The sequence below is a fragment of the Misgurnus anguillicaudatus genome, chromosome 5 (genome assembly GCF_027580225.2).
Source record: "Misgurnus anguillicaudatus chromosome 5, ASM2758022v2, whole genome shotgun sequence".
In the NCBI taxonomy this organism is placed as follows: domain Eukaryota; kingdom Metazoa; phylum Chordata; class Actinopteri; order Cypriniformes; family Cobitidae; genus Misgurnus; species Misgurnus anguillicaudatus.
This window is the reverse complement of record NC_073341.2, coordinates 36,713,896-36,738,536: the sequence shown is the minus strand read 5'-3', so window position 1 is coordinate 36,738,536 and position 24,641 is coordinate 36,713,896. Positions and strand designations below refer to the sequence as shown.

At 34.6% G+C, this 24,641-nt stretch overlaps 2 protein-coding genes across 5 annotated transcripts in view; one reads left to right on the top strand and one right to left on the bottom strand.

Moving 5' to 3' along the window:
• Positions 1-264: 264 nt before the first annotated feature.
• Positions 265-10,320, bottom strand: myl2b (myosin, light chain 2b, regulatory, cardiac, slow). The gene is made up of 7 exons (XM_055168716.2): positions 10,237-10,320; positions 7,057-7,146; positions 2,380-2,455; positions 2,187-2,291; positions 1,766-1,844; positions 1,633-1,681; positions 265-448 (listed from the first exon to the last, which is right to left on the bottom strand). Exons 1-7 carry the CDS (start codon positions 10,237-10,239, stop codon positions 344-346), a joined length of 507 nt encoding a protein of 168 aa, XP_055024691.2. The 5' UTR covers positions 10,240-10,320; the 3' UTR covers positions 265-343.
• cux2b (cut-like homeobox 2b) overlaps positions 6,649-24,641 on the top strand; it is a 190,274-nt gene continuing 172,281 nt past the window's right edge. The window contains exon 1 of one of the 4 annotated variants that reach the window (XM_073868112.1): positions 6,649-6,809. Coding sequence is in view for 2 of the 4 variants with exons in the window: in XM_073868111.1 (XP_073724212.1) it covers positions 20,030-20,092 (63 nt within the window). In the remaining 2 variants the exon portion in view is untranslated. Of the gene's footprint in view, positions 6,810-19,875; positions 20,093-24,641 lie in introns of those variants that run through there. The other 3 variants (XM_073868113.1, XM_073868111.1, XM_073868109.1) reach the window with 3 other exon arrangements.

Sequence of the window (24,641 nt, the reverse complement as noted above, 5' to 3'; positions counted from 1 at the left end):
TATTTCAAACCGCTAACATGATAACCATGAACCTTTCCACAATTTAACATTTTTTGATTTTCTTGTCTGCATGTTTAACATATATATATATATATATATATATATATATATATATATATTTTCAATATATATATATAACGTTTCAAGCCTACCTTTTTTTAAAATATGAAAATATTTATATGCATTTATACCCAATTTTATTAAAATAATGTGACCTTGAAACCACTGCTGATCAAATCATGCATAATTACAACAACAAAATGATTGTGAATTTACTGCACACATTTTTATTTGTCATTGCTTATCATACTTTGTAAATTAAAGCTGGTGTATGGGAGATTTTTCAATCCTGGTCCTTTTCTTCTCCATGCGTGATGATGTGGACCAGATTTTTATAATCCAGATTACCTGCTGGGTCTGGGGGGAACGCACTAAACATCTGATCCATCTAATAAAAAAAGATGGGTTAGAAATACATTTGCTGTTACACTGCAAAAAATTATTTTCAAGAAAAAAATTCTTAGTATTTTTGTCTTGTTTTCAGTAAAAATATCAAAAAAATTAAGATGCTTTTTCTTGCTGAGCAAAACGACCCAAGAAAACAATGCCAATGGGGTAAGCTAATTTTTCTTGATTTTTTCTTGAATTAAGTGTTTAAGAAAAATGTTCAAGATTTTTTTGCTTACCCCATTGGCAGATTTGTTTGCTTGTTTTATGCACAAAATCACTTACATTTTATATTTTTGGTCTAAAAATTAGACTTATTTTCTTGGGTCGTTTTGCTTATCAAGAAAAAACATCTTAATTTAAAGCTGCAGTGTGTAGATTTAAGCTGCATCTAGCAGTGAAATTGTGCATTGCAACCAACTGCTCAGTCCACCATTTACGAAATCGCATAGAGAAGCTACGGTAGCCGCCACAGGACAAACATGTTGTCGTCTAAGACAAAATACAGTAGTAACAAAACTGCCATTTACTGTAGAAACATGGCAGCACAAAATGGTGACTTCCGTGTAAGAGGACCTGCAGCGTATGGAGATAAAAACATCTCATTCTAAGGTAATAAACACATAACAGTTCATTACTTAAGGTCTTTATACACCACTGATAATATAGTTATGTATATTAGATTGCATTTCTGTCAAGAGAACCTTCTTAAAGTTACACACTGCACCTTTAAGAATTTTTAGATATTTTTACTGAAAACAAGACAAAAATACTAAGTTTTTTTTTTCTTGAAAATAATTTTTTGCAGTGTAATTTTTTGGACTGATGTGTATGTAACAATAAAAAAAATCATAGTCATAAACCAAATTTTAACTTAGTAATTCTCACTTTTCATTTCTTTACAATAGAGATGTCATTGTGACACGGGGTGTTTTACCATGGGGTGGTTTCCCGTACAGGGATTAGTTTAAGCCAGTATAGGCCTTAGTTTAATTATGAAATATAACTAGTTTGAACAAACATTCCTTACTAAAAACATTACATACACTGATGTATTTTAAGATATGTCAGTGCAAGTTGTTTTCAGTTTGGACAGCTCTTACATTTATTTTAGTCTAGGACTGTCTGGGAAACTGCCCCATAATGTGTAAGGCACATCAAACAAGTGATCTTGAGATGTCAAACCTCTTCTGGAGAGAATCGGTCTGCTTGTGTTGTCAACACCTGTGTCAAACTGATGGGAGAGATAAGATTTTGTGTAATATTTTATAAGCAAAGGCTTATGGGACGGATCCTCCATCATTATGATTTTACTCACAAGTCCATTTTCAGCGTCCCCTTTCCTTCTGCGTCAAACACTTTGAAAGCATTCAGGATCGTCTCTTCTGCATCCGCTCCTGATGGTGAGAGAGCTTTGAGCACTCGTACCAAAACTTCCCAAAACGAATTTGCACAGAAATCCTACTGGAATTTCTATAATAATTGGAGACAATCCTAATGGGAACTTTCATATAGGCTAACGCGATCTTTTCGAGCTCATTGTTCCCAATAGGGCTATTACGAGTTCCAATAGGATGAAACGACTCTAAAAGAAATTACATTTCTAAATTACTTCAAACGTTAAAGTAACAGTGATGCTTTCCCTTAGCAAACAGTAAGATGGTTAGATCCTGAAGTTCTGGCAGGATTTATTTTGACTTGGGATTGTTTGTTGGAATTGCTTTCACTACACCATTTACCTTTTAGCTTCTCCCCGAACATGGTAAGGAAGACGGTGAAGTTGATGGGTCCCGGTGCCTCCTTCAGCATCTCATCGATCTCCTCTTGTTTGACGTTCAGACGGCCTATGGAGACAGGTCAGAGGTCAGAACCGCTGTCAGAAAGATCATTCGGCAACCACGCTAAAGGACAGCGACACACAGCAGAGATTACCTAAAGCTGCGAACGTGTCCCGCAGGTCATTCTTGTCGATAAAGCCATCTCTGTTCTGGTCCATGATTGTAAAAGCCTGAGGCAGATGAAAGAGAGAGAATATAGTGTGAGAGAGACAGGGACACATTGTGTCTGTTGAACGGTCTTTGGGGACCATTTGGGACGTGACAGACGTAATGAAGATTGCTCCTGTTTGTGTTTTACGGAAAAATACGGTAAAAAAGTGACGAGATGAGAATTTTTATAGGGGGGTGAACTATTCAGCTTTACCAAACCCCACTTGTTATACAAAATGTGCTCTCTTTGCATATTTCTAGCATTTGTAAATCTGTTTCATTTATTTTCTTCAATCTTTAAAGGAAAACACCACTGTTTTTCAATACTTTATAATGTTCTTACCTCAGCTTAGAGAAATGAATACATACCTATATTTTTTCAATGCATGCACTTAATCTTTGTACAGCGCCTTGTGAATGTGTCAGCATTTAGCCCAGCCCCACTCATTCCTTAGGATCCAAACAGGGATGAATTTAGAAGCCACCAAACACTTCCATGTTTTCCCTATTTAAAGACTGTTACATGAGTAGTTACACAAGTAAGTATGGTGGCACAAAATAAAACTTTTGTACAAAGCGCTGTACAAAGATTAAAAGTGCACACATTGAAAAAAGATAGGTATTTATTAATTCAAATTGAGGTAAGAACATAGTAAAATATTGAAAAAACTGTGGTGTTTTCCTTTAAAATAAAGGTGCTTAAAAGGTACTTCACAGCGATGCCATAGAAGAACTATCTGTGGTTCCTCAAAGAACCTTTTAGTCAATGGTTCTTATTACATGGCTCGTTGGAATGCTTGATTCTGATTGGCCACTCACGACATTTGCAGGTTTGTTATTCCCAGATAACCACGCTTAAAACTAATAACACACGGTAACCCTGATGCACAAACATTTCTTTTAAAGAGCACCTTTCATTGCTAAAAACAACATTATTTTGTGTATTTGGTATAATACAATGTGTTCACGTGGTTTATGGTTAAAAAAACTTTATTTTCCACATACCGTATATTTTTGTAGCTCCAGATTTCACTCTCTTCCTAAAACGCACGGATCTGAAAAGCTCTGTGTCCCTGATTGGCCAGCTTATCTGTATGTTGTGATTGGCCTGAATACCTCAGATGTCAGCCGGAAATGTGACGCTCCTTACCATGTCTGAAAGATTCGGTTGCTAACAGGAGTAGGGCTGTAACGATTAATTGCGTGTCCCATTTAAAATGCCTGTCTGAAATCGATTTCCTGGAAAAGTGTTTTCATGCACTACGATGTGTTGGTCAGTTCAAAGTCCTTATCAATCTAAAATCATCATGAGTCTGAGTCGTTTATAACGAGCAACACTCGTTAAACAAAAACATTCAAAATATTCTTTATTATCATGAAAATACCCGAAACAATTTGATGAACAGCGATATAAATATCCTTATAGACATTTCCTGGAATAGCGTTTGTAATGCTACTTCTTCTGTGGCACAAAGGGAGTTTCTGTACGAGAGCGCCCCCTGGCTTTGGGATGTGCTGGGATTTCACCGTAATATAGTTAAAATTCATTCATTGAGAAAATGCGCATTTGCACAATTAATCGTTACAGCCCTAAACAGGAGTTAACTTCACTGCAAAAAATGACTTTTTTACTTAATATTTTTGTCTTGTTTTCAGTAAAAATTTCTAAAAATTCTCAAATCAAGATGTATTTTCTTGATGAGCAAAATGACCTAGGAAAATAAATCTAGTTTTTAGACAAAATATATCAAATGTAAGCTAATTTGTGCTTAAAACAAGCAAAAAAATCTGCCAATGGAATAAGAAAAATTTTCTTGAATTAATTGTTTATAAAACTTATTTTTAAGAAAAATTTTCTTATTCCATTGACAGATTTTTTTGCTTGTTTTAAGCACAAATTAACTTAAAGTTTATATTTTTTGTCTAGACTTATTTTCCTAGGTCATCAAGAAAATACATCTTAATTTAAGAATATTTAGATATTTTTACTGAAAACAAGAAGAGTAAGAAAGTCATTTTTTGCAGTGTTACAGGCTGTGAGTCCGAAGCGAGAGGAATTATGATAATGTCGGTCTTTACTACATCACCAATCCCAGGAAGTAAACTGTTGCCTACAATACGTGTTTTTTGTAGTGTTAGAAAAAAGATTTACGTTGGAGACGATAACTCTCGTCATTGTTTACTTTGGGGTTTGTTCCTTTTGCATACCGTTAACATGTATTAATAAACACTTACACACCAAAGGAAATGTAAAAACGTGAATCAGACAATAGGTGCTCTTTAAAAATATGTATTGCATTATATTTACAAATGAATAAACCAGATAGTGTGTTCGTGACATTTGAATATCTTGTCTTATCTTAAAACCTAAAGTAAATGTTTTTTTCTCGCAGAAGGTCTACATTTGTTAAAATTAGCAAAATAAAATATTCCACATCAATATTTAATGTTTACCTACTTATAATGTAAATAGTCGTGTAATAAGCAGGATAATGTACAGGCAGACGGTTGTTATTGCGAAATAAGCCCCTTCACTGTGATACAAGACCCTACGCTTCGTGTCGGGTCCGGGGCTTAGTTCTGCGATAACAACCGGCTGTCTACATTATCCCTTACTTAGAGATAGATATCTTTCTTACACTGCAAAAAATTATTTTCAAGAACACATTTTCTTAGTATTTTTGTCTTGTTTTCAGTAAAAAAATCAAAAAATTCTTAAATTAAGATGCTTTTTCTTGATGAGCAAAACGACCCAAGAAAATAAGTCTAGTTTTAAGACCAAAAATATCAAAATTAAGTGATTTTGTGTATAAAACAAGCAAAAAATTCTGCCAGTGGGGTAAGCAAAAAAACTTGAACATTTTTCTTAAAGACTAAGGGCTCAGTCACACCAAAAGCGTTTATGGCAGTTGCAGGCGCCTTTTTTGAATGATATTCTATGGGCAGGGCGCGTTTGCGCGCTGTTTATGCGCGCCGAGCGCCTTGCGGTTTTCTGCCGCCTGTCGCGCACGCGTTTTTGAAGGAGCGCTGAGAGCGGAGAAAGCGCCTGACGTCATTCGCGTCTTCCATTGTCCAATCGAATGAGGGGAGAGGCGGGCCTTACGTTGTGGTCAGTGAAGTTTACAGTTGCTTTGAAGAACCGGACTCCACTCGCTCACTCTCTCCTGCGTGTTTATGCATCTCTCACCCTCAAACAAGGTCAGAGCAAGCGTCCTCTTTTTAAAGTTTCTGCTAATATGACAGTTAACAGCAAAAGAGCGCTCACGCTTCAATATTTGATTGACAAGACAGCTGACTCGGTGGTTGCTTAGCAATATGAAAAGCCGCGCCGCACTGCTCTTTTTTTAAAAAAGGCAGTGCGTCGCGCCTTGCGTTTGCAAGCGTTTAAAGCGCTTTTGGTGTGACTGCGCCCTAAATTCAAGAAAAAAGTGCTTACCCCATTGGCAGATTTTTTTGCTTGTTTTATGCACAAAATCACTTAAATTTGATCTTTTTGGTCTAAAAACTAGACTTATTTTTTTTGGGTCATTTTGCTCATCAAGAAAAAGCATCCCAACTTAAGAATTTTTATATATTTTTACTGAAAAAACGACAAAAATAAGACATTTTTTCTTGAAAATAATTTTTTGCAGTGTACCTTTTGATAATCTTAGAAACCTTTATCAATAAAAATAAAAAATGAAGGTTCGTCAGATGTTAAAGCACTGCAAAAAATGACTTTCTTACTTAGTATTTTTGTATTGTTTTCAGTAGAAATATCTAAAAATTCTTAAATCAAGATGTATTTTCTTGATGAGCAAAATGACCTAAGAAAATAATACTAGTTTTTAGGCAAAAAATATACAATTTAAGTGAATTTGTGCTTAAAACGAGCAAAAATAACTGCCAATGGGGTGAGAAAATTTTACTTGAATTAAGTGTTTAAGAAAAAAGAAATCTTATTTCACAATTTTTTTTCTCACCCCATTGGCAGATAATTTCACTTAAATTGTATATTATTTGTCTTAAAACTAGACTTATTTACTTAGGTCATTTTGCTCATCATGAAAAAGCATCTTAATTTAAGAATTTTTAGATATTTCTACTGAAAACAAGACAAAAATACTAAGTGAGAAAGTAATTTTTTGCAGTGAGGTTCTTACAGGAAAAATGGTTCCTGTGTGGCATTGTGAATCCTTTTTTTAAAGGAAGAGAAAAGGGAGGATGGGGAGAGAGAGAAATGGTTAACATTTGTTTGCACGTTCTCATCACTGCCATCTCGGATCAGAATCATGCTTATCCTGTTTGTCGTGATCTTTTCACAGTTGCTTTGAGACCAGAGACGACGTCTGTCCTGCTGCATTTTCCACACACGTTCTGTAGGCTTGACAGCAGGTTAGTGTGTGTGTGTGTGTGTGTGTGTGTGTGTGTGTGTATGTGTGTTCAGGGTGTAAATCACTCCGCTGTGCTAATCGTTACTGACAGATTCTGAATTATTCACTAGCGATGATGAGCGATGACATATTGAAGTCACATACAGGAATCTCGCTGTAGCTCTTTGAATGCTCAACATCACAGTGAAACAACCATGAGGAAGAACATTGTCACAGCAATTACATTTAAACAAGTATTCAGTTTGTACATCTTTGAACTCCTGGATTTGTGTCTGCTCAAACATCGAGAAGACGTTTGAATTGGCACCTTCTGCCCTCTTCTTTGCTTTTTTGGGTGCCTAAAAATATTACACATCAGGTTGAATAAAAGTATATTAGGCCGAGCCGTATCACATGTGGCATTTGTCTTTATACATACAACATAATCAATATTTATTCTGATGTATGTGTGGACTGTACATTGACAACAGAATAAGTATGCTATATTAATATAACATATATTGTACAATTTTAAAACCACAACACATTTGCGTTGGCCCTTGGGATGTATAATTAGCTCAGATAGTGAAAACTCAGCCAATGGATCAGATGTGGGATTACAAACTGCATCTGACGGTTGACTGTCGCCTTTCTGAGCCTGTTGATAGATAATCCCATGAAGACAGGATTAAGCTCCACTATTTACATTCCTGACACAGAATTTGGAAAACATTGCCAGATGCATTTCTGCTGGACGACATCATAGGCCTGTTGTGTTGTGGCTGCATGACGGCCTTTATATTTTAGATGAGGTCAGAGCTGGTGTAGGTTCTTACAGGATTTTTTCAAAGATAAATAAATGTAAAATAAAATAAATGTAAGAGCTGTCCAAACTGAAAACAACTTGCACTGACATATCTTTAAATACATCAGTGCCTTTTGTTTTGCCTCAAAATGCACGCCAGTAATGTTTTTAGTAAGGCATGTTTGTTAAAACTACACTGTAAAAATACTAAAATTGATTTATAAAATATAGTGCATATTTTTGCATCCACTTTTATAAGTAAGTTTTACTTAACATTTTAAGCAATTGCATAAATTGCATAAAATTTCATGTAATACTTAAAAATGCATGCAAAAATGATGCACTATATTTTAAAGTAAATCCAGCCTTTATTTTTTTCTGTGTAGTTATATTTTCTAATTAAACTAATAGATAATCCCTGTTTGGGAAACCACTCCTAAAAGTATAAATGAGTTTGTTCAGCAGAAAACAAAGGAAAATATTTAAAAAAATGCCTGAAACCAACCAAATAAGGGGCACCATTCTCTTCCATAGTATTATGTTTTCCTACCATGGAAGTCAATGGTGCCCCAGATCTGCTTTGTTACAAACATTCTTCAAAATATCTTCATTTGTGTTCTGTGAGACAAAGTAATTTATACCGTCTTAAAACAACTTAAGTAATAATGACAGAATTTCTATTTATCTCTTTAAAGAAGATATTTTGGTAAGCACACAGCTGATTGTAACCATGGACTTCCATAGTAGGAAAACAAATATTATTGTGATGAATGAAGATATTTTAATAAATGATGGTAAGCACATTGTTGAAGGTCGGTACCCATCAAATTCCATTCTAGTATTTTTTTTTCTACTATGGAAGTCAATGGTTACAATCAGCTGTGTGCTTACCATCATTTAAAAATCTTCTTTGGTGTTAATCAGAAAAATGAAATTTATACAGGTTTGTAACATGAGGATATGAAAATGATGACAGAATTTCCATTTTTGGCTGAACTATCCCGTTTAATTTGGATGATGTAGAACAGATAGATTGATGTCGAAATAATTATATGAGAAATGTTCGAGGTCATCAATCTGACTTTTGATATCTTTGCACATCTTATCTTACTTTAGTGTCAGACACTGCTGAGATTGCTTCTAATTTTTTGAGAATGATAGTGAACACCAAAGTTCCATTTTCCTTTCATTTAACCACTAATCTATGAATTTAATGTCTACGAGAAACAACTGAGCCATCAAAAAAATATTGTATTTTTGATATCGTTTCCTTTGGATGCTAAAGGATTCCAACATTTTTTGGGTGAATTATGTGACTCGTTTTTTGTGTAATAAAAATGTATTTATCTTTGAGAACAGAAACAGATTATTGTACATTTATTCATGTCTCAAAAGTAAAACATCAGAGACAGTGAATGATTCTGACAGATGTAAGTGGCTCTGATCAACTCTTAAATTGATGAAAAAAAATCACTTATACTGTACATTAGTTTTTAAACACAAACCAACTCAACCAATGAAAAACTAATTCCTTAAATTGTCAGCTTGGAATTTTTAAAAATTTCTCTGTTAAAGCTTTAAGATTTTTTAGAAAAACTTAAAAGTGCTACTTGATGCCATAGAAGAACCATTTTGGGGTGAATGTCTCTCTAAAGAACCAAACTGGGGCCTACAGAAGGTTCTAGGGGGTCTTCAGAAAATATTACAGAAAAAATATTTTTTTTACTCACTCATTGGAGTTTGTAAGGCAGTATTCGCTGCTATATAACACAATGTAAAAAAATGTTGTAGAAATTTCAATGTTATTGCAGCTGGGTTGCCGGTAATTTACCGTATATTTAAATTTATGTTATTTACTGGCAAGAGTTTGTTCAAAGCTAAATAAACGCCAAACATCAACAAGTCTTTATCTTTACAGAATAAAACCATACAACAACAGCCTCACGCAAAGCATTCTGGGAACCAGAAATCATCATCAAACTTTTTCCTGTTTTTTGCTTCAGATTTTGTTTCCCAGAATGTTTTGCTTGATGCTGTTTTTTTAGTTTTGCTCTGTAAAGACAAAGACTTGTGAATGTTTGATGTTCATTTAACTTTGAACAAAATGTTGCCAGTGGAGAACATACATTTGAATCTACGGTGGGTTACCGGCAACCCAGCTGTAATTTCTACGGATTTTTTTTACAGTGCAATATTTATTGTCAAAGTTGCTGCAGTACAAATAAGTGTAGCCAGATAAATTTGTTATACATAACAATATCTAACTTGATATATATTTTAGGCAGGTCCCTCACAAAAAGTTCATCGGGGGTCTTTGGCATCATAAAGTTTAAAAACCCCTGCTTTAGACTATAAAAGAGTAGAAAAGTGAGAAGCATTGACTGAATGGTTCTTTGAGGAACCAATAAGGCTTCTTCTATGGCATCGCTGTGAAGAACTTCTAGCACCTTTATTTTTAAGAATGTACAATCATTTAAATGAATATGAACGTATAGAAAGTTTTCAATAACCTGATTTGGCATTCCTCTCCGAGTTATATATTTTATATTATATACATAATTTTAACACATTTTTTCAAATCCTGTTTGTTTGAGTGCTGTAAATGTAAATTCTTTGCAAAATGTAAAAGGCAAAGCATACTCACCATTATAGTAACTGTTGAATCCCAGGACAAAGTAATGATGTGAAATGAGACAGAACTGTTGAAATGTTGATTTAATATATAAATCTACACCCCCTGATCTATAAATACATTTTCCATGATGGTACTTAACCTCATAGCCTGTTGGAGACTTCAGAGGTTATTATAGGAATCCTGATTAATGGGGATTAATAGATCAAAGGACAGTTGTTGGGACATATCTCAAACTTTCCTAAACCTTACAATGTGACAGCTAGTTTGACTGACAGCTATAAATTTGTGTCAGTGCTGTTTCTACATGTTTGTACACTACACTATAAAACCTAAAAGTTAACTCAACTCAAACCATTTAAGTAAACCAGGTGCATTAGTTTTAAAACGAATACATTTGAGTACTCTGAACTCAAACAAATTGAGTCATATGCAGTTATGCACTTATATTTGAGTTCACACTACTTAAATATAAGTACATAATTGCACATGACTCAAGTTCACAGTACTTAAATTTATGTGTTTTAAAACTTAAATGGTCTAATGCAACCGGTTTACTTTAATGGTTTGAGTTAAGTTAACTGTTAGGTTTTACAGCGTATTAAAATAAGTTCTTCACAGCAATGCAAAAATCCTTTGTAGTTAAAAGTATTTAATCAAAAATTATTTCTTACAATCTTAAAAACTTTTTTCTACTATAAAGAACCTTTTGTGCATCAAAAAGTTTTTTGTAGATCTTTATAGAACCAGTTTGTGATTTATATATTGATTGATTTATATGTCAATATGTGATTGATTTACAGTGTTGGGGAACGCTACTTTTAAAAGTAATGCGTTACAATATTAAGTTGCTCCCCGAAAAAGTTACTTAATATTGTAACTAATTGCGTTACTTAGTTATTTTTTATGGACAGTAAGGCTTACGTTACTTTTGCATTACTTCGCGTTACTTTTTCTTACTTGGCTGAGGTTTGATTTCTTTCAGGCCTTGCAGGTGTTTTTTATGATCGCAAAAATGTCAAGCTCTGGCCTGCCATCTACGTTTCTGACTCAAACTGTTCTCGCTCAGGCGCAGAGTGCATAATTCTAGGTTATTATGTTCAGTTTAATTCAGTTCATTATTTTATTTTGAAATTAAATTAATTAAACTGAAAAGTAACTCATATTATACTTAAAAAAAAAGTAACTTAAATATTAATGTGTACATTTATGCGTTACTTTACTCATCACTTCAGAAAAGTAATATTATTACGTAATGTGCATTACTTGTACTGTGTTACCCACAACACTGTTTATATGAACATTTATATAGTTTGGAGTTTGTAACGATGCGTTTGTGTTACCGAATAGGGGGGGGTGATGTGAGCTAAAATTCATATCAAGGTATTTTTCACTCTCCAGCCAGTATATCGGTATTACAGTAATATTGTATTGCCATATGAGAAAAAAACATTTTGGAATCACATTGTAGTAAACATTATATTAAATTACTGGCAAAATAGTTGACATAACTTTTTTTTAACTGATTTTTTTCCTCAAAAAGTGTGGATGGTTGACCTCATGTTGTTATGAATATTATAAAATTTTCACTATTGGATTTAAACCTTGTGAAAAAAACTCTTTTTTTTATATTTCAACACATAAACACATACGGAATACTGTGATGCCTTTACAAAGATGCCTTTGAAATGATTTTGACAAACAAAGTGAACATTGTGCTTCTGGATTTTCCCTTTAGTCCACTTTAATATCATATTCACACTCTGCAAAATTACTAAAAAGATACACATTTCCAATAATATAAATTATTTTCTTATAGGCAGCTGCTCAGGGTGGCAAAAAAGAAACTTAATACAGCTGTGATTACATTTTACCTATCATTTTACCTACATAACCCTGTTAGTGTTAAAAGTTGCAAAGAGTACCAAATTGCAAAAAAATAAATACAAATTTAAAAATACAATTCATGACAGAATCAACGCTATAGCAAAATCATATCATGGAGCAACACAATACTGGTAATCACTTTCATACCAGTATATCGCCCACCCCTACCGTTATATGCAGTGACCTCAAAAGAATTTGCACACTTAAATCGTAGTATTATGTTTTCCTACTATGGGAGTCAATGGTGCCCCAGATCTGCTTTGTTACAAACATTCTTTAAAATACCTTCATTTGTGTTCTGCTGAACAAAGTCATTTATACCGGCTTGAAACAACTTGAGTGTGAGTAAATGATGACAGAATTTTCATTTTTTTCATCTCTTTATAGAAGATATATTGATAAATGATGGCAAGCACACAGATGCTTTAACAATTGCCTTCCATAGTAGGAAAACAAATAATATGGAAATATTGTGATAAATTATAAAGATTTTTTTAATATATTATTTTCCTTTTGGATGCTAAAGGATTCAAACAGATTTTTATGTGAAAATGTATCTATCTTTGAGAACGGAAACAGATTATTGTGAACATAACGGAATCAACAGTATTGCAAAATCTATATCATGGAGCAACACAATACCAGTAAATCACTTGCATACCGCTATATCGCCCACCCCTACCATATATGCAGTTGCTTCAAAAGAATTTGGACAATTAAATCGTATATTATGTTTTCCTACTATGGAGGTCAGTGGTGCCCCAGATCTGCTTTGTTACAAACATTCTTCAAGTCTTGTAATGAAGTAAATGATGACAGAATTAATTTTTTTTATCTCTTTAAAGAAGATGTTTTGATAAATAATGTAAGCACACAGCTGATTGTAACCATTGACTTCCATAGTAGGAAAACAAATATTATGGAAGTATTGTGATAAATGATGAAAAAAAATCTTATTTTTGATATTGTTTCCTTTTGGATGCTATAAAGGATTGAAATTTTTTTGGGATGAATTATGTGACTCGTTTTTGGTATAATGAAAATGTATCTACTGTATCTTTGTGAAGAGAAACAGATTATTGTGAATATAACGGAATCAACAGTATTGCAAAATCTATATCAAGTGAGCAACACAATACCAGTCAATCACTTGCATACCGCTATATCGCCCACCCCTACCGTATATGCAGTGACCTCAAAAGAATTTAGACAATTAAATCGTAGTATTATGTTTTCCTACTATGAAAGTCAATGATGCCCCAGATCTGCTTTGTTACAAACATTCTTCAAAATATCTTCATTTGTGTTCTGCTGAACAAAGTCATTTATTTAGGCTTGAAACAACTTGAGGGTGAGTAAATAATGACAGAATTTTCATTTTTTTCATCTCTTTATAGAAGATATTTTGATAAATGATGGTAAGCGCACAGCTGATTGTAACCATTGACTTTCATAGTAGGAAAACAAATATTATGGAAGTATTGTAATAAATGATAAAGATTTTTTTATATATATTGTTTTTGGATGCTAAAGGATTCAAACATTTTTTGGGATTTTTATGTGAAAATGTATCTATCTTTGAGAACGGAAACAGATTATTGTGAATATAACGGAATCAACAGTATTGCAAAATCTATATCATGGAGCAACACAATAACAGTAAATCACACTTGCATACCGCTATATCGCCCACCCCCCCTACCGTATATGCAGTGGCCTCAAAAGAATTTAGACAATTAAATCATAGTAGTATGTTTTCCTACTATGGAATCCAATGGTGCCCCAGATCTGTTTTGTTACAAACATTCTTCAAGTCTTGTAATGAAGTAAATGATGACAGAACTCATTTTTTTTTTCATCTCTTTAAAGATGATATTTTGATAAATGATGTAAGCACACAGCTGATTGTAACTATTGACTTCCATAGTAGGAAAACAAATATTATGGAAGTATTGTGATGATAATGGTTTTTTTATATTGTTTTCCTTTTGGATGCTAAAGGATTCAAATTTTTTTTGGGATGAATTATGTGAAAATGTATCTATCTTTCAGAACGAAAACAGATTATTGTACATTATTGTAAATATGTAACAAAATCAACGGTATCGCAAAATCCATATCATTGAACAACACAATACCGGTAATCACTTTCATACCTTTATATCGCCCAATTTGGACAATTAAATTGTAGTATTATGTTTTCCTACTATGGAAGTCAATGGTGCCCCAGATATACAGGGTTAAACAACTTGAGGGTGAGTAAATAATGACAGAATTTTCTTTTCTTTTTTTAACTCTTTAAACAAGATCTTTTGATAAATGATGGTAAGCACACAGCTAATTTTAACTATTGACTTCCATAGTAGGAAAACTAATATTGTGATAAATTATTAAAAAAAATCGTATTTTTGATATTGTTTTCCTTTCGGATGCTAAAGGATTCAAACTTTTTTTGGGATTTGGGATTTTTATGTGAAAATGTATCTATCTTTGAGAACGGAAACAGATTATTGTGAACATAACGGAATCAACAGTATTGCAAAATCTTTATCATGGAGCAACACAATACCAGTAAATCACACTTGCATACCGCTATATCGCCCCCCCCCTACCATATATGCAGTGGCTTCAAAAGAATTTGGACAATTAAATCGTATATTATGTTTTCCTACTATGGAGGTCAGTGGTGCCCCAGATCTGCTTTGTTACAAACATTCTTCAAGTCTTGTAATGAAGTAAATGATGACAGAATTTTAATTTTTTCATCTCTTTAAAGATGATATTTTGATAAATGATGTAAGCACCCCGCTGATTGTAACTATTGACTTCCATAGTAGGAAAACAAATATTATGGAAGTATTGTAATAAATGATAATGGGTTTTTTTATATTCTTTTCCTTTTGGATGCTAAAGGATTAACATTTTTTTGGGATGAATTATGTGAAAATGTATCTATCTTTGTGAACGAAAACAGATTATTGTACATTATTGTAAATATGTAACAAAATCAACGGTATCGCAAAATCCATATCATCGAACAACACAATACCGGTAATCACTTTCATACCTTTATATCGCCCACTTTAAAAAAATTCAGTAGAAATTACAGTGTTATTGCAGCTGGGTTGCCGGTAATTTACTGTAGATTTACATTTATGTTATTTACTGGCAAGAGTTTGTTCAAAGTTAAATAAATTTTAAATGTTAACAAGTCTTTATCTTTACAGAATTAAACTATACAATAACAGCCTCATGCAAAGCATTCTGGGAACCAGAAATCATCATCAACCTTCTTTTGTTTTTTGCTTCAGATTTTGTTTCCCCGAATGTTTTGCTTGATGCTGTTTTTTTTTTTTTAGTTTTACTCTGTGAAGACAAAGACTTGTAAATGTTTTATGTTCATTTAACTTTGAACAAAATGTTGCCAGTAAAAAACATACATTTAAATCTACGGTAAGTTACCGGTAACCCAGCTGCAATTTCTACAGATTTTTTTTACAGTGCCCAATTTGGACAATTAAATTGTAGTATTATGTTTTGCTATGGAAGTCAATGGTGCCCCAGATATACAGGGTTAAACAACTTGAGGGTGAGTAAATAATGACAGAATTTTCTTTTCTTTTTTTAACTCTTTAAACAAGATCTTTTGATAAATGATGGTAAGCACACAGCTAATTTTAACTATTGACTTCCATAGTAGGAAAACTAATATTGTGATAAATTATAAAAAAAATCTTATTTTTGATATTGTTTTCCTTTCGGATGCTAAAGGATTCAAACATTTTTTGGGATTTTTATGTGAAAATGTATCTATCTTTGAGAACGGAAACAGATGTGAATATGACGGAATCAACAGTATTGCAAAATCTATATCATGGAGCAACACAATACCGGTAAATCACTTGCATACCGCTATATCGCCCACCCCTACCGTATATGCAGTGGCCTCAAAATAATTTAGACAATTAAATTGTAGTATTATGTTTTCCTACTATGGAAGTCAATGGTGCCCCAGATATACAGGGTTAAACAACTTGAGGGTGAGTAAATAATCACAGAATTTTCTTTTCTTTTTTTAACTCTTTAAAAAAGATCTTTTGATAAATAAGCACACAGCTAATTTTAACTATTGAAAAACTAATATTGTGATAAATTATAAAAAAAATCTTATATTTGATATTGTTTTCCTTTCGGATGCTAAAGGATTCAAACATTTTTTGGGATGAATTATGTGACTTTTTTTGTGTAATGAAAATGTATCTATTTTTGAGAACGGGAACAGATTATTGTGAATATAACGGAATCAATACTGCAAAATCCATATCATGGAGGAACACAACACCAGTATTTAACGCCCACCCCTACCGTATGCAGTGGCATCAAAAGAATTTGGAGACTCATAGATCCTGCTAGAATACATTTTTATGACTTTCAGTAATGGATGTTGGTTCCTCTCGTATAGGTGTAAGCACAAGTTTTAACATCCACAAAGTGTCACCTTATTTTAAGCTCATGCACACATCTACATATCACTGCATTAATGTCAAGTGCGCCTGTGCTTAAACAAATTCAATCTGCTTTGATATTTTGTTACAATATAATGCAGTGACAAGTTTTTATATATGTCCCAAGTGTCCAAGTTCTGTTTGAATGCATCAATATCACAACAAGTACCTCAAACAAAGGTTTAGTCTGATAGATGATGATGTTTTCTGGAGGTGGGAACTCAACCTCTGCTCGACCTCTCGTACGCAAACCCTGCAGTGTGCACTAATACTGCATTACCACTACACCTTTAAAGGCAATATATCACTACAGATGCCGAGCTGACAACCGAAAAGACAGTTTAACCTTCCAGAGAAGAGCCAGAACAATGACCCCATACAAAGTTTTCAATACAATACAATATAAAATACCTTTTCAAAGTCTGCGAAAGGTAACACAAAACAAAAGATAGTTATTCGAACGCATGAACATAACAGAATAATGTTTTCTGAATGTTAAGCATGAAATGCATGTTTTTGGGGTTTGACAGAAGTGAGGTTTCTGTTAAAGGTGCTCATCTTAAAGGTGCAGTGTGTAATTTTTAGAAGGATCTCTTGAAAGAAATGCAAAATAATATACAAAACTATATTATCAGTGGTGTATAAAGACCTTTTAAAATAAACCGTTATGTTTTTATAACTTTAGACCGAGACGTTTTTATCTACATACACCGAGGGTCCCCTTACATGGAAGTCGCCATTTTGTGCCGCCATGTTTCTACAGAACAAACGGACAAACTTTTTTACTAAGTTGACTCCGACAATGAAATGTTTGTCCAGTGGTGGCTATCGTAGCTACTTTATACATTTCAAAAGCGAGGGTTGGGCAGTGGACTGAGCCGTTGGATGCAATTTGCAACCTCACCACTAGATGCCGCTAAAAGTTACACACTGCACCTTTAAAGGTGCAGTGTGTAAATTTTTGTGGCATCTAGTGGTGAGGTTGTGCATTGCAACCAATGGCTTAGTCCACTGCTCACTTTTGAAACGCAGAGAAGCTATGTTAGCCACCATCGGACAAACATGTCATCGTCTGAGACAACTTAGTAAAAAAGTTTGTCCGTTAAGGGCTTCTGTAGAAACATGGCGGCACAAAATGGCGACTTCTATGTATGTAGATAAAAACATCTCATTCTAAGGTAATAAAAACATAATGGTTCATTATGAAAAGGGTTTGTACACCCCTGATTATATGGTTTTGTATATTATTTTGCATTTTTGTAAAAAAATAAACGTAAAAAAAATTACACACTGCACCTTTAAAAAGATGGTCACTGTGCTACAATGCATGATACAATACATTTCAGCTGATGGCAGCCCCAACAAACTTCTGTTTTTAGGCCTTTTGCACCAAAGCCAATCAATATATCAGAGTTCAGCAGCTCTCGCCAATATTCCCAAAATAGTTTTACCGTCCGTAGTCCATCTAGTCAATCCAAGTGCACAGATGCAATCTCTTTGGTTGTATCACTTTCATTCATTTTTATACAATGACTTCTAATGTTTACTTTAAAATGGTGACATTATATCACACATTTATAGAAAATCCTTACAAAAGTTTTGTCATTGGCACCAGTGTCCACAGTGACTTGTAACAATCTCTGCACTGTTCGAGATTATCTGCTGCATGGTGAGGCTTTGCATCTTCAAAATATCTACATATTTAGATTTGAGCAAAAGTAATAAGCGTTGGTGCATCAGGCTGGTATATCAGAACTGATTTAAATTTCAAATTTAACCGTGAACCATATCAAAACAAGATATATTATTTCTTTCTTATAAAACCGATGCAGTCTTTTCCTCCCCCGAAGCAATAAATAAAAAGCAATAAAACAGAAACTTTTAATAAGCACCTTTTATATTCCCGGTAGGTGGCTTACAAAGTGCAAATACATTTCTACTTAAAAATAGGCTTGCTTATGGTTTTAATAGCTGAGAGAATGACAGATGTGCTCATACAGTAATTGCTCACAGTCCACGAGCCAGCGGAGCAGCTAACCTCTTAAACCGTCTCATTTTAACACATTATTATACTGATAACTCTAATAGAGAGCATTTTTACACACAGAATTCACTCTGCTTTTCTAAACAGGAAAATAAATCCAGTTAATCCACAAATACATAGTGGAGTAAAGTTGAGAGAAAGCTTGGCTCTGCTTATATCCACAACTTTTTTTTAAAGGAATTACAGGTTTTGAAAGTAGTGCAATACACAAACTTCCTAACAGGGATGTGGGATGAGTTGTTTTTGATGGGCATTTTGGCCTTGAATACCAAGTGACAAACATATAACATATAATTTAAACAGTGACGGTAAAGGCTAACAGTCCAGTAGGACAAGAAACTTCCACAAGAGGGAGCGCGTGTCAACATATGAACTGTCCATTCAGTATTTCAAGTCATTAAATGATCACACAAACCCTTTCTGCTCTTTTTTTCTGCCTAGGACTTCAATTAAATTAGTGATTTGATCAGTGGTCTTCAAACACAGAGCATCTTTTGTAGGAAAAAACGTAACATTATATTTGCAATCTCTGTTTGAGACAAATACCTACGGTAACAAATGTTCCCAATATCTATGAAATGATGCACATTGCATACTTTCATCTCAGTTATGTTAACTAAACAAACAGCACGCACTAAACGTGCACTTTTTCTGTGCAAGCTCGTGCCATTTGTTTTTATTTACATATATTTATCAGGACATGACATCTAAGTTGTTTGGTTTATTGGTTTTTTATATTACCAGTTTACATATTCAAATCCAGAAACGCATAATAACATGTTTCAAATTGGTAATATTACGCCCTTATGATACATTTTTTAAAAATTCTGGATTATAGGCTATATAGAAATATTCATCACTTCATTATACTGTATTAAAATAGCACACACACATATCAAAGCACACTTAAAATGGTTCATCGTACATCTCTGTTTATTCTTCAAAGACTATTTTAATACAGTAATGCAAAGTTGTAAATCGCATCATTTGCGAGTCGTTAATGATGTAAGCAGCTCCAGTCAAGTCTTAAAATGGTTTGATGATTTTACGCATCACACATACGCCGATGCGCATTGGTTAATGATTCGTTGTTCTCCTTCCAGTTCCCAGACGGTATTGATCAGGCCGTTACGTCAGTATCGATAAGTTTAACAAACCCAAAATCAAGTGCAAATGGCCAGTTAATCCCGGCAGCTGCACTAATGCATCTATATGCAATCATATGGCATGCACCTGCTCTCGTGCGCATCCAGTTTTCCAGAAGTGTTATTTTCTCAACATTTCTTTCCATGTGGATCGTCCGCGCTGTTTAACGGGGGGAATCCAGCCCATATATTTCTTGTAGCCGCTCTTGAATATCGTGCTCAAGATGGCCGCCGATGTGGGATCGATGTTTCAATATTGGAAGAAATTTGATCTTCGGCGGCTTCAGGTTGGTCCTATTTCTTACCTTTTTCGCGCGACCCGATCGCGTACGAGACGGTGCACCTTGCGTTTCGTGCATTTTGGCTTTAGGTGACTTTACAGGGACGCGATGCTGCTGTTGCATTGATAGTTATTAGTAATTGATCCTCTTCTCCCTTTTGTTCGGTTCAATCATTGATCAGGAGCGCGTGAGTGCCGCGGAGGCGCCGCCGCGCGCACCGATGCTCTTTAACGCCGCGTTTAACGTTATTTTAACACTTATAACACTGGCTTTGTCTGAAACGGAAACTTTTAATACCTTTGCGCGTCTGTGGAGCGCAACTTTTTATCCCGCGTAACGCGTTTTATTCTCATACAACACAGAGGGGTGACGTGCGCGACGCGTTATTCGCCTCGAGACTTTATAAAATAAACCGTTCGCTTATTTTTAAACCTATAGGTTGACTTTTGCAGATGCATGCGTTTCATGTTGACTCTATTAGTGTGTTTTACTAATAAACGCCTTGTGGTGCACGCACAGCTTTAGAGGTCGCGTTTTTGATAAAGTTTATTGTTGACCCTATTATTTATCATTATGTTCAGTAATATTCGCTGTGTTTAATGTTTATTGCTCGTTTGAATAGAAGATTAATGTTTGCATATTTACCTTAAACGAATTTGCTTGAATCATAGGTAGACTATGTATATGATCTAGTAATAATTGACCAAATTTCTTTTTATGGTTATGATTCAACTTTTTATAAATTGCTATTCTTATTTTTATTTTAATAAGTGTATGGTTGTATGTGGATCATAATTTATTAAGAAGACATTAATATATATGCTTTAATGTGACTTAATGTAAACATTTAGACTTATTGTATACATTTCTAATAGAATAATTCTATTAAATGCTAAATTAAAGGCGTTTGTGAGTTAATGTATACGTTGTTGGCTATTCTGAATATTTTATCGTTAGATACGATAGCTTTTGTTTTGACAGGTGACAGTACCGCGTCTATTTAAACGCGCTCCGCGTTGCTTCCACTCAGTACGCACGCTCCGTTTACGCTTTTACGCGCTCGTTGAGTGTTCCAGGTTCTGGATTTTCCCTTTTTAACCACCTGATCTGCGTTCTGACTGTCGCGTTGCTTGCGTTCGCGCTCCTCGAACTGTGTAATTGCATTCCCTGCTAATGTTTGTATATCAGCCGCGGCCAGCGCGAGGCCACAGACTCACTCCTGTGATTGATGCTGTGTAACATAAGACATGACAAGAGCGTGCCACACCAAACCAAACCAGAGACGAGTCGTGTGTGTGCGCGCGCGCATATGTGTGTGTGTGTGTTCAAGCATTTCCAGAGAAGGGCTCCTCCTGTAGTTTGTTTTTGGAGGGTCACATTAAAGCAAGCTCTTGCATTCATAAACAGAGAGGTTATATGAACCTCAGATCCGTTCATGGACATTGAGAACAAACGTGTTTTCATTGAGATCTGTTTGGGACAGATCTGTGGTGTGCTTAAAATATTTCTACTAGTGTAATAGGACAAAAACTGCATGAGAGATCTTTCAAAACCAAATTGATTTTCTAAATCTGAATATTGGAGAGGTGACGTCCTCTTAAAGGACAGAAGAACGAGCGTCTGCGTTACTGTAGGTGAGTGTGCATGGGATTCAGGAGGGATCTGGTAATACTATTAGATATGTGGGTCACAATATTGTGATTCTTTATGGTTAGTTTATAGAAAATTATTAAAAACTGTCCTATATTGCAATTGTTTACTTCGTTCTGTGTATTTCACTTAACTGGGAAAATTAAAATGTGAAATTCAGGCTAAAGTCTGATTCTGAGATGAGGAGCATCAACGTTTGATTTCAATTATTGATTTCACATTGATTTCAATCTTTGACATGACCTCACTCAGTCAATATTGAAGATATCAAGGTTATATTTGCACAGAATGTTCTTTGCATTATATAGGATGAGTTTATGTAGAAAACAATAAATCACAAAAAAATGAATTAATAATTTGTTTAAATGTAAATTTACACGTAGTTTTAAAAGCAGGTTTGTGGAAGTTAGATGTACAGTAAAACTTTAAATTTTAGGGGTTAATGTACATCAAAGTTTTTGTGTGTGTTAAGCTGAAATCCATTTATCATTGTTGTTTTATTATGAATTAGCCAGCAAAACACATACACAAATGCTCACCGCTGTATTATTTCCCAAAGAAACTGAACCTTTTGTATGCATCTTGTGTTTTGTATACCCATCTCTTGTGTTATTTTGTCTTGGGAGTGAGTTTGGGTCACACCTGGTTCAGGTTATTGATGTGCTCACCTGCAGCCCGTGACAGATTAAGTCATATTTAATATGATATGTGTGCAGCCGGCATATGCATCATAAGCATCTTGCGTTTTCTCCTCTCTCGTATTTGAACTTGCATGCACATGCGGTCTGAAGCGTGTTGCACAATTGCACATCCAGTACTTGACAGTTTTATTCTGATGCGCTTCTAAGTTGTGAGAAAGCAAATCCGCCCGTTCATAATCTTCCTGGTGGATGCCGAAGTTCCTACAGTGAATATTTTAAGACTAGTTTTTCCAGTATGCTTCTTTTTTTAATGAATGCATTAAAATTATGATCACATTTTTATTTTTTGAAACATTTGCATTGCTTCTCACTTCTGAATCCAATTTGTGTATTTTGTTTTTTGTTATGGTGCCGTGTGGCCCTTGTGGGACATCGTGTCCATGTCGGTCCCTAGAGGCCCCTCACCCACTCTTGAACTTGGACTCCGCCGAGATCCATAGATCAGTCGTGCATGGGTAAAAGTCAAATGATGGAGGATATTAAGCGTACAAACGACACCTTTAATGTGTCCGAAACTTCACGTGCAGTGAAAATAAGTTTGAAGTAAAAATGTTTGTTTAAAGGCAATAATTATTCCCTAACCCGAGACTCTCCCACCCGCGAATGAAGCGCGACCGCTTGTATTGACCATCGGACGAATAAGTTTAGGAGAGGGGGGATGTCTGTGGCTGACAGTTGATTTATGAGCCTCTTTGTCTGTGTTGGTCTGTACGACACACGGAGCGGAGCGTCTGGCTGTGTCAGATGAAGGTTTTGCTGGGGTCTGTGGCTTATGACTGTCGCTTTGGTTGCTCTTAAATTACATCATTTTATACAGCAGTTTCTGTATTGCCATTAATTCTCGGAGGTGTTTTTGTGATATTCCCATGTGAATAAGCGTTGCGTGTGTGATCTCAAGGGAAATTGTTCATTAAAGATGAATTTCGAGTCTTTTTGATCTAAATAACAAGAATAATAGCGGGTTTCGATGTGATGTGTACTTGAGATTGTATTATAAGAAATATTTTTGATAATGCAAAATTAATTACTGGTTTAATCCATTATATTGATCTTTAATGGTAACTGTTCGTACATTTTCTTTTGAAAATATAAATGCAATCTTGCATTTTTTGCGTTTCAAGATCATATTAGACTTTACTTATAACACAGCATTTTTTGCTTTGTGTGTTCATTTAGTCCAAAGATGTAGTTGTACACAACTAATGCAAACAGACCACACATTAAAAAAAATTGTTTCTGTTTTTCTAATAGTTTTTGCCAATTACAACCTCATTTGCAGGTGTTTTGTCAAAATCCACATGAATAAATGATATTGTGTACCAAATATTCTTTATTTTCTTCGTAGACCGTCCTCATACGAATAAGCGTTGGGTTCCTTTAACCTTATAAGAGATCAGGCAGCAATAAGCAGGCGACCTTGCTTTTCATTGGTCTCGGGTCACGCGGCCATTGCCTTTGTAATAATTCACACCAGCCAGATGGCATTTCTGTGGTGCTGGTGGAAAGGACAGGCCAAAAGGCCTCCCTCGGCCCTTTTAGGACAGATTTGGACCAATAGGGAACAGGCTTACGAGATCCCTCTGCAAATAGTTTGTCATCTTTTGTCCTGAAGTGCATTGAGCATCGTCGACCAATATGAATGCTACAGAAATATGGAGTCAGTACAAAGCACGGTCATTTGTCTGGATAGCAAACACATTAGCAGAGCTCTTTTAATATGAAGATGTTTATGTTAACAGACATATTTGTATTCTAAATATAAAGAGACGTCTGTTTGTTTCTAGTTTCTAGCGAATAGTGCTGATAAGAATGTGTGCCATTAAAACAGACGTGTCGTTAACTATAAACAGGGAACCCTCCACTTTTTAAAAAAATATACTCATTTTCAAGCTCCGCTAGAGTTAAACATTTGATTTTTACCGTTTTGGAATCCATTCAGCTCTGGCGATACCAGGCGATACCACTTTTAGCATAGCTTAGCACAATCCATTGAATCTGACTAGACCATCAGCATCGCGCCAAAAAATAACCAAAAAGTTTCGATTATTTTTCCTATTTAAAACTTGACTCTTCTGTAGTTACATCGTGTACTAAGACAGACAGAAAATTTAAAGTTGCGAACTTCTAGGCAGATATGAACTATACTCTTGTTCTGGCGCAATAATCAAGGACCTTGCCGCCGCAACATGGCTGCAGGAGGTGCA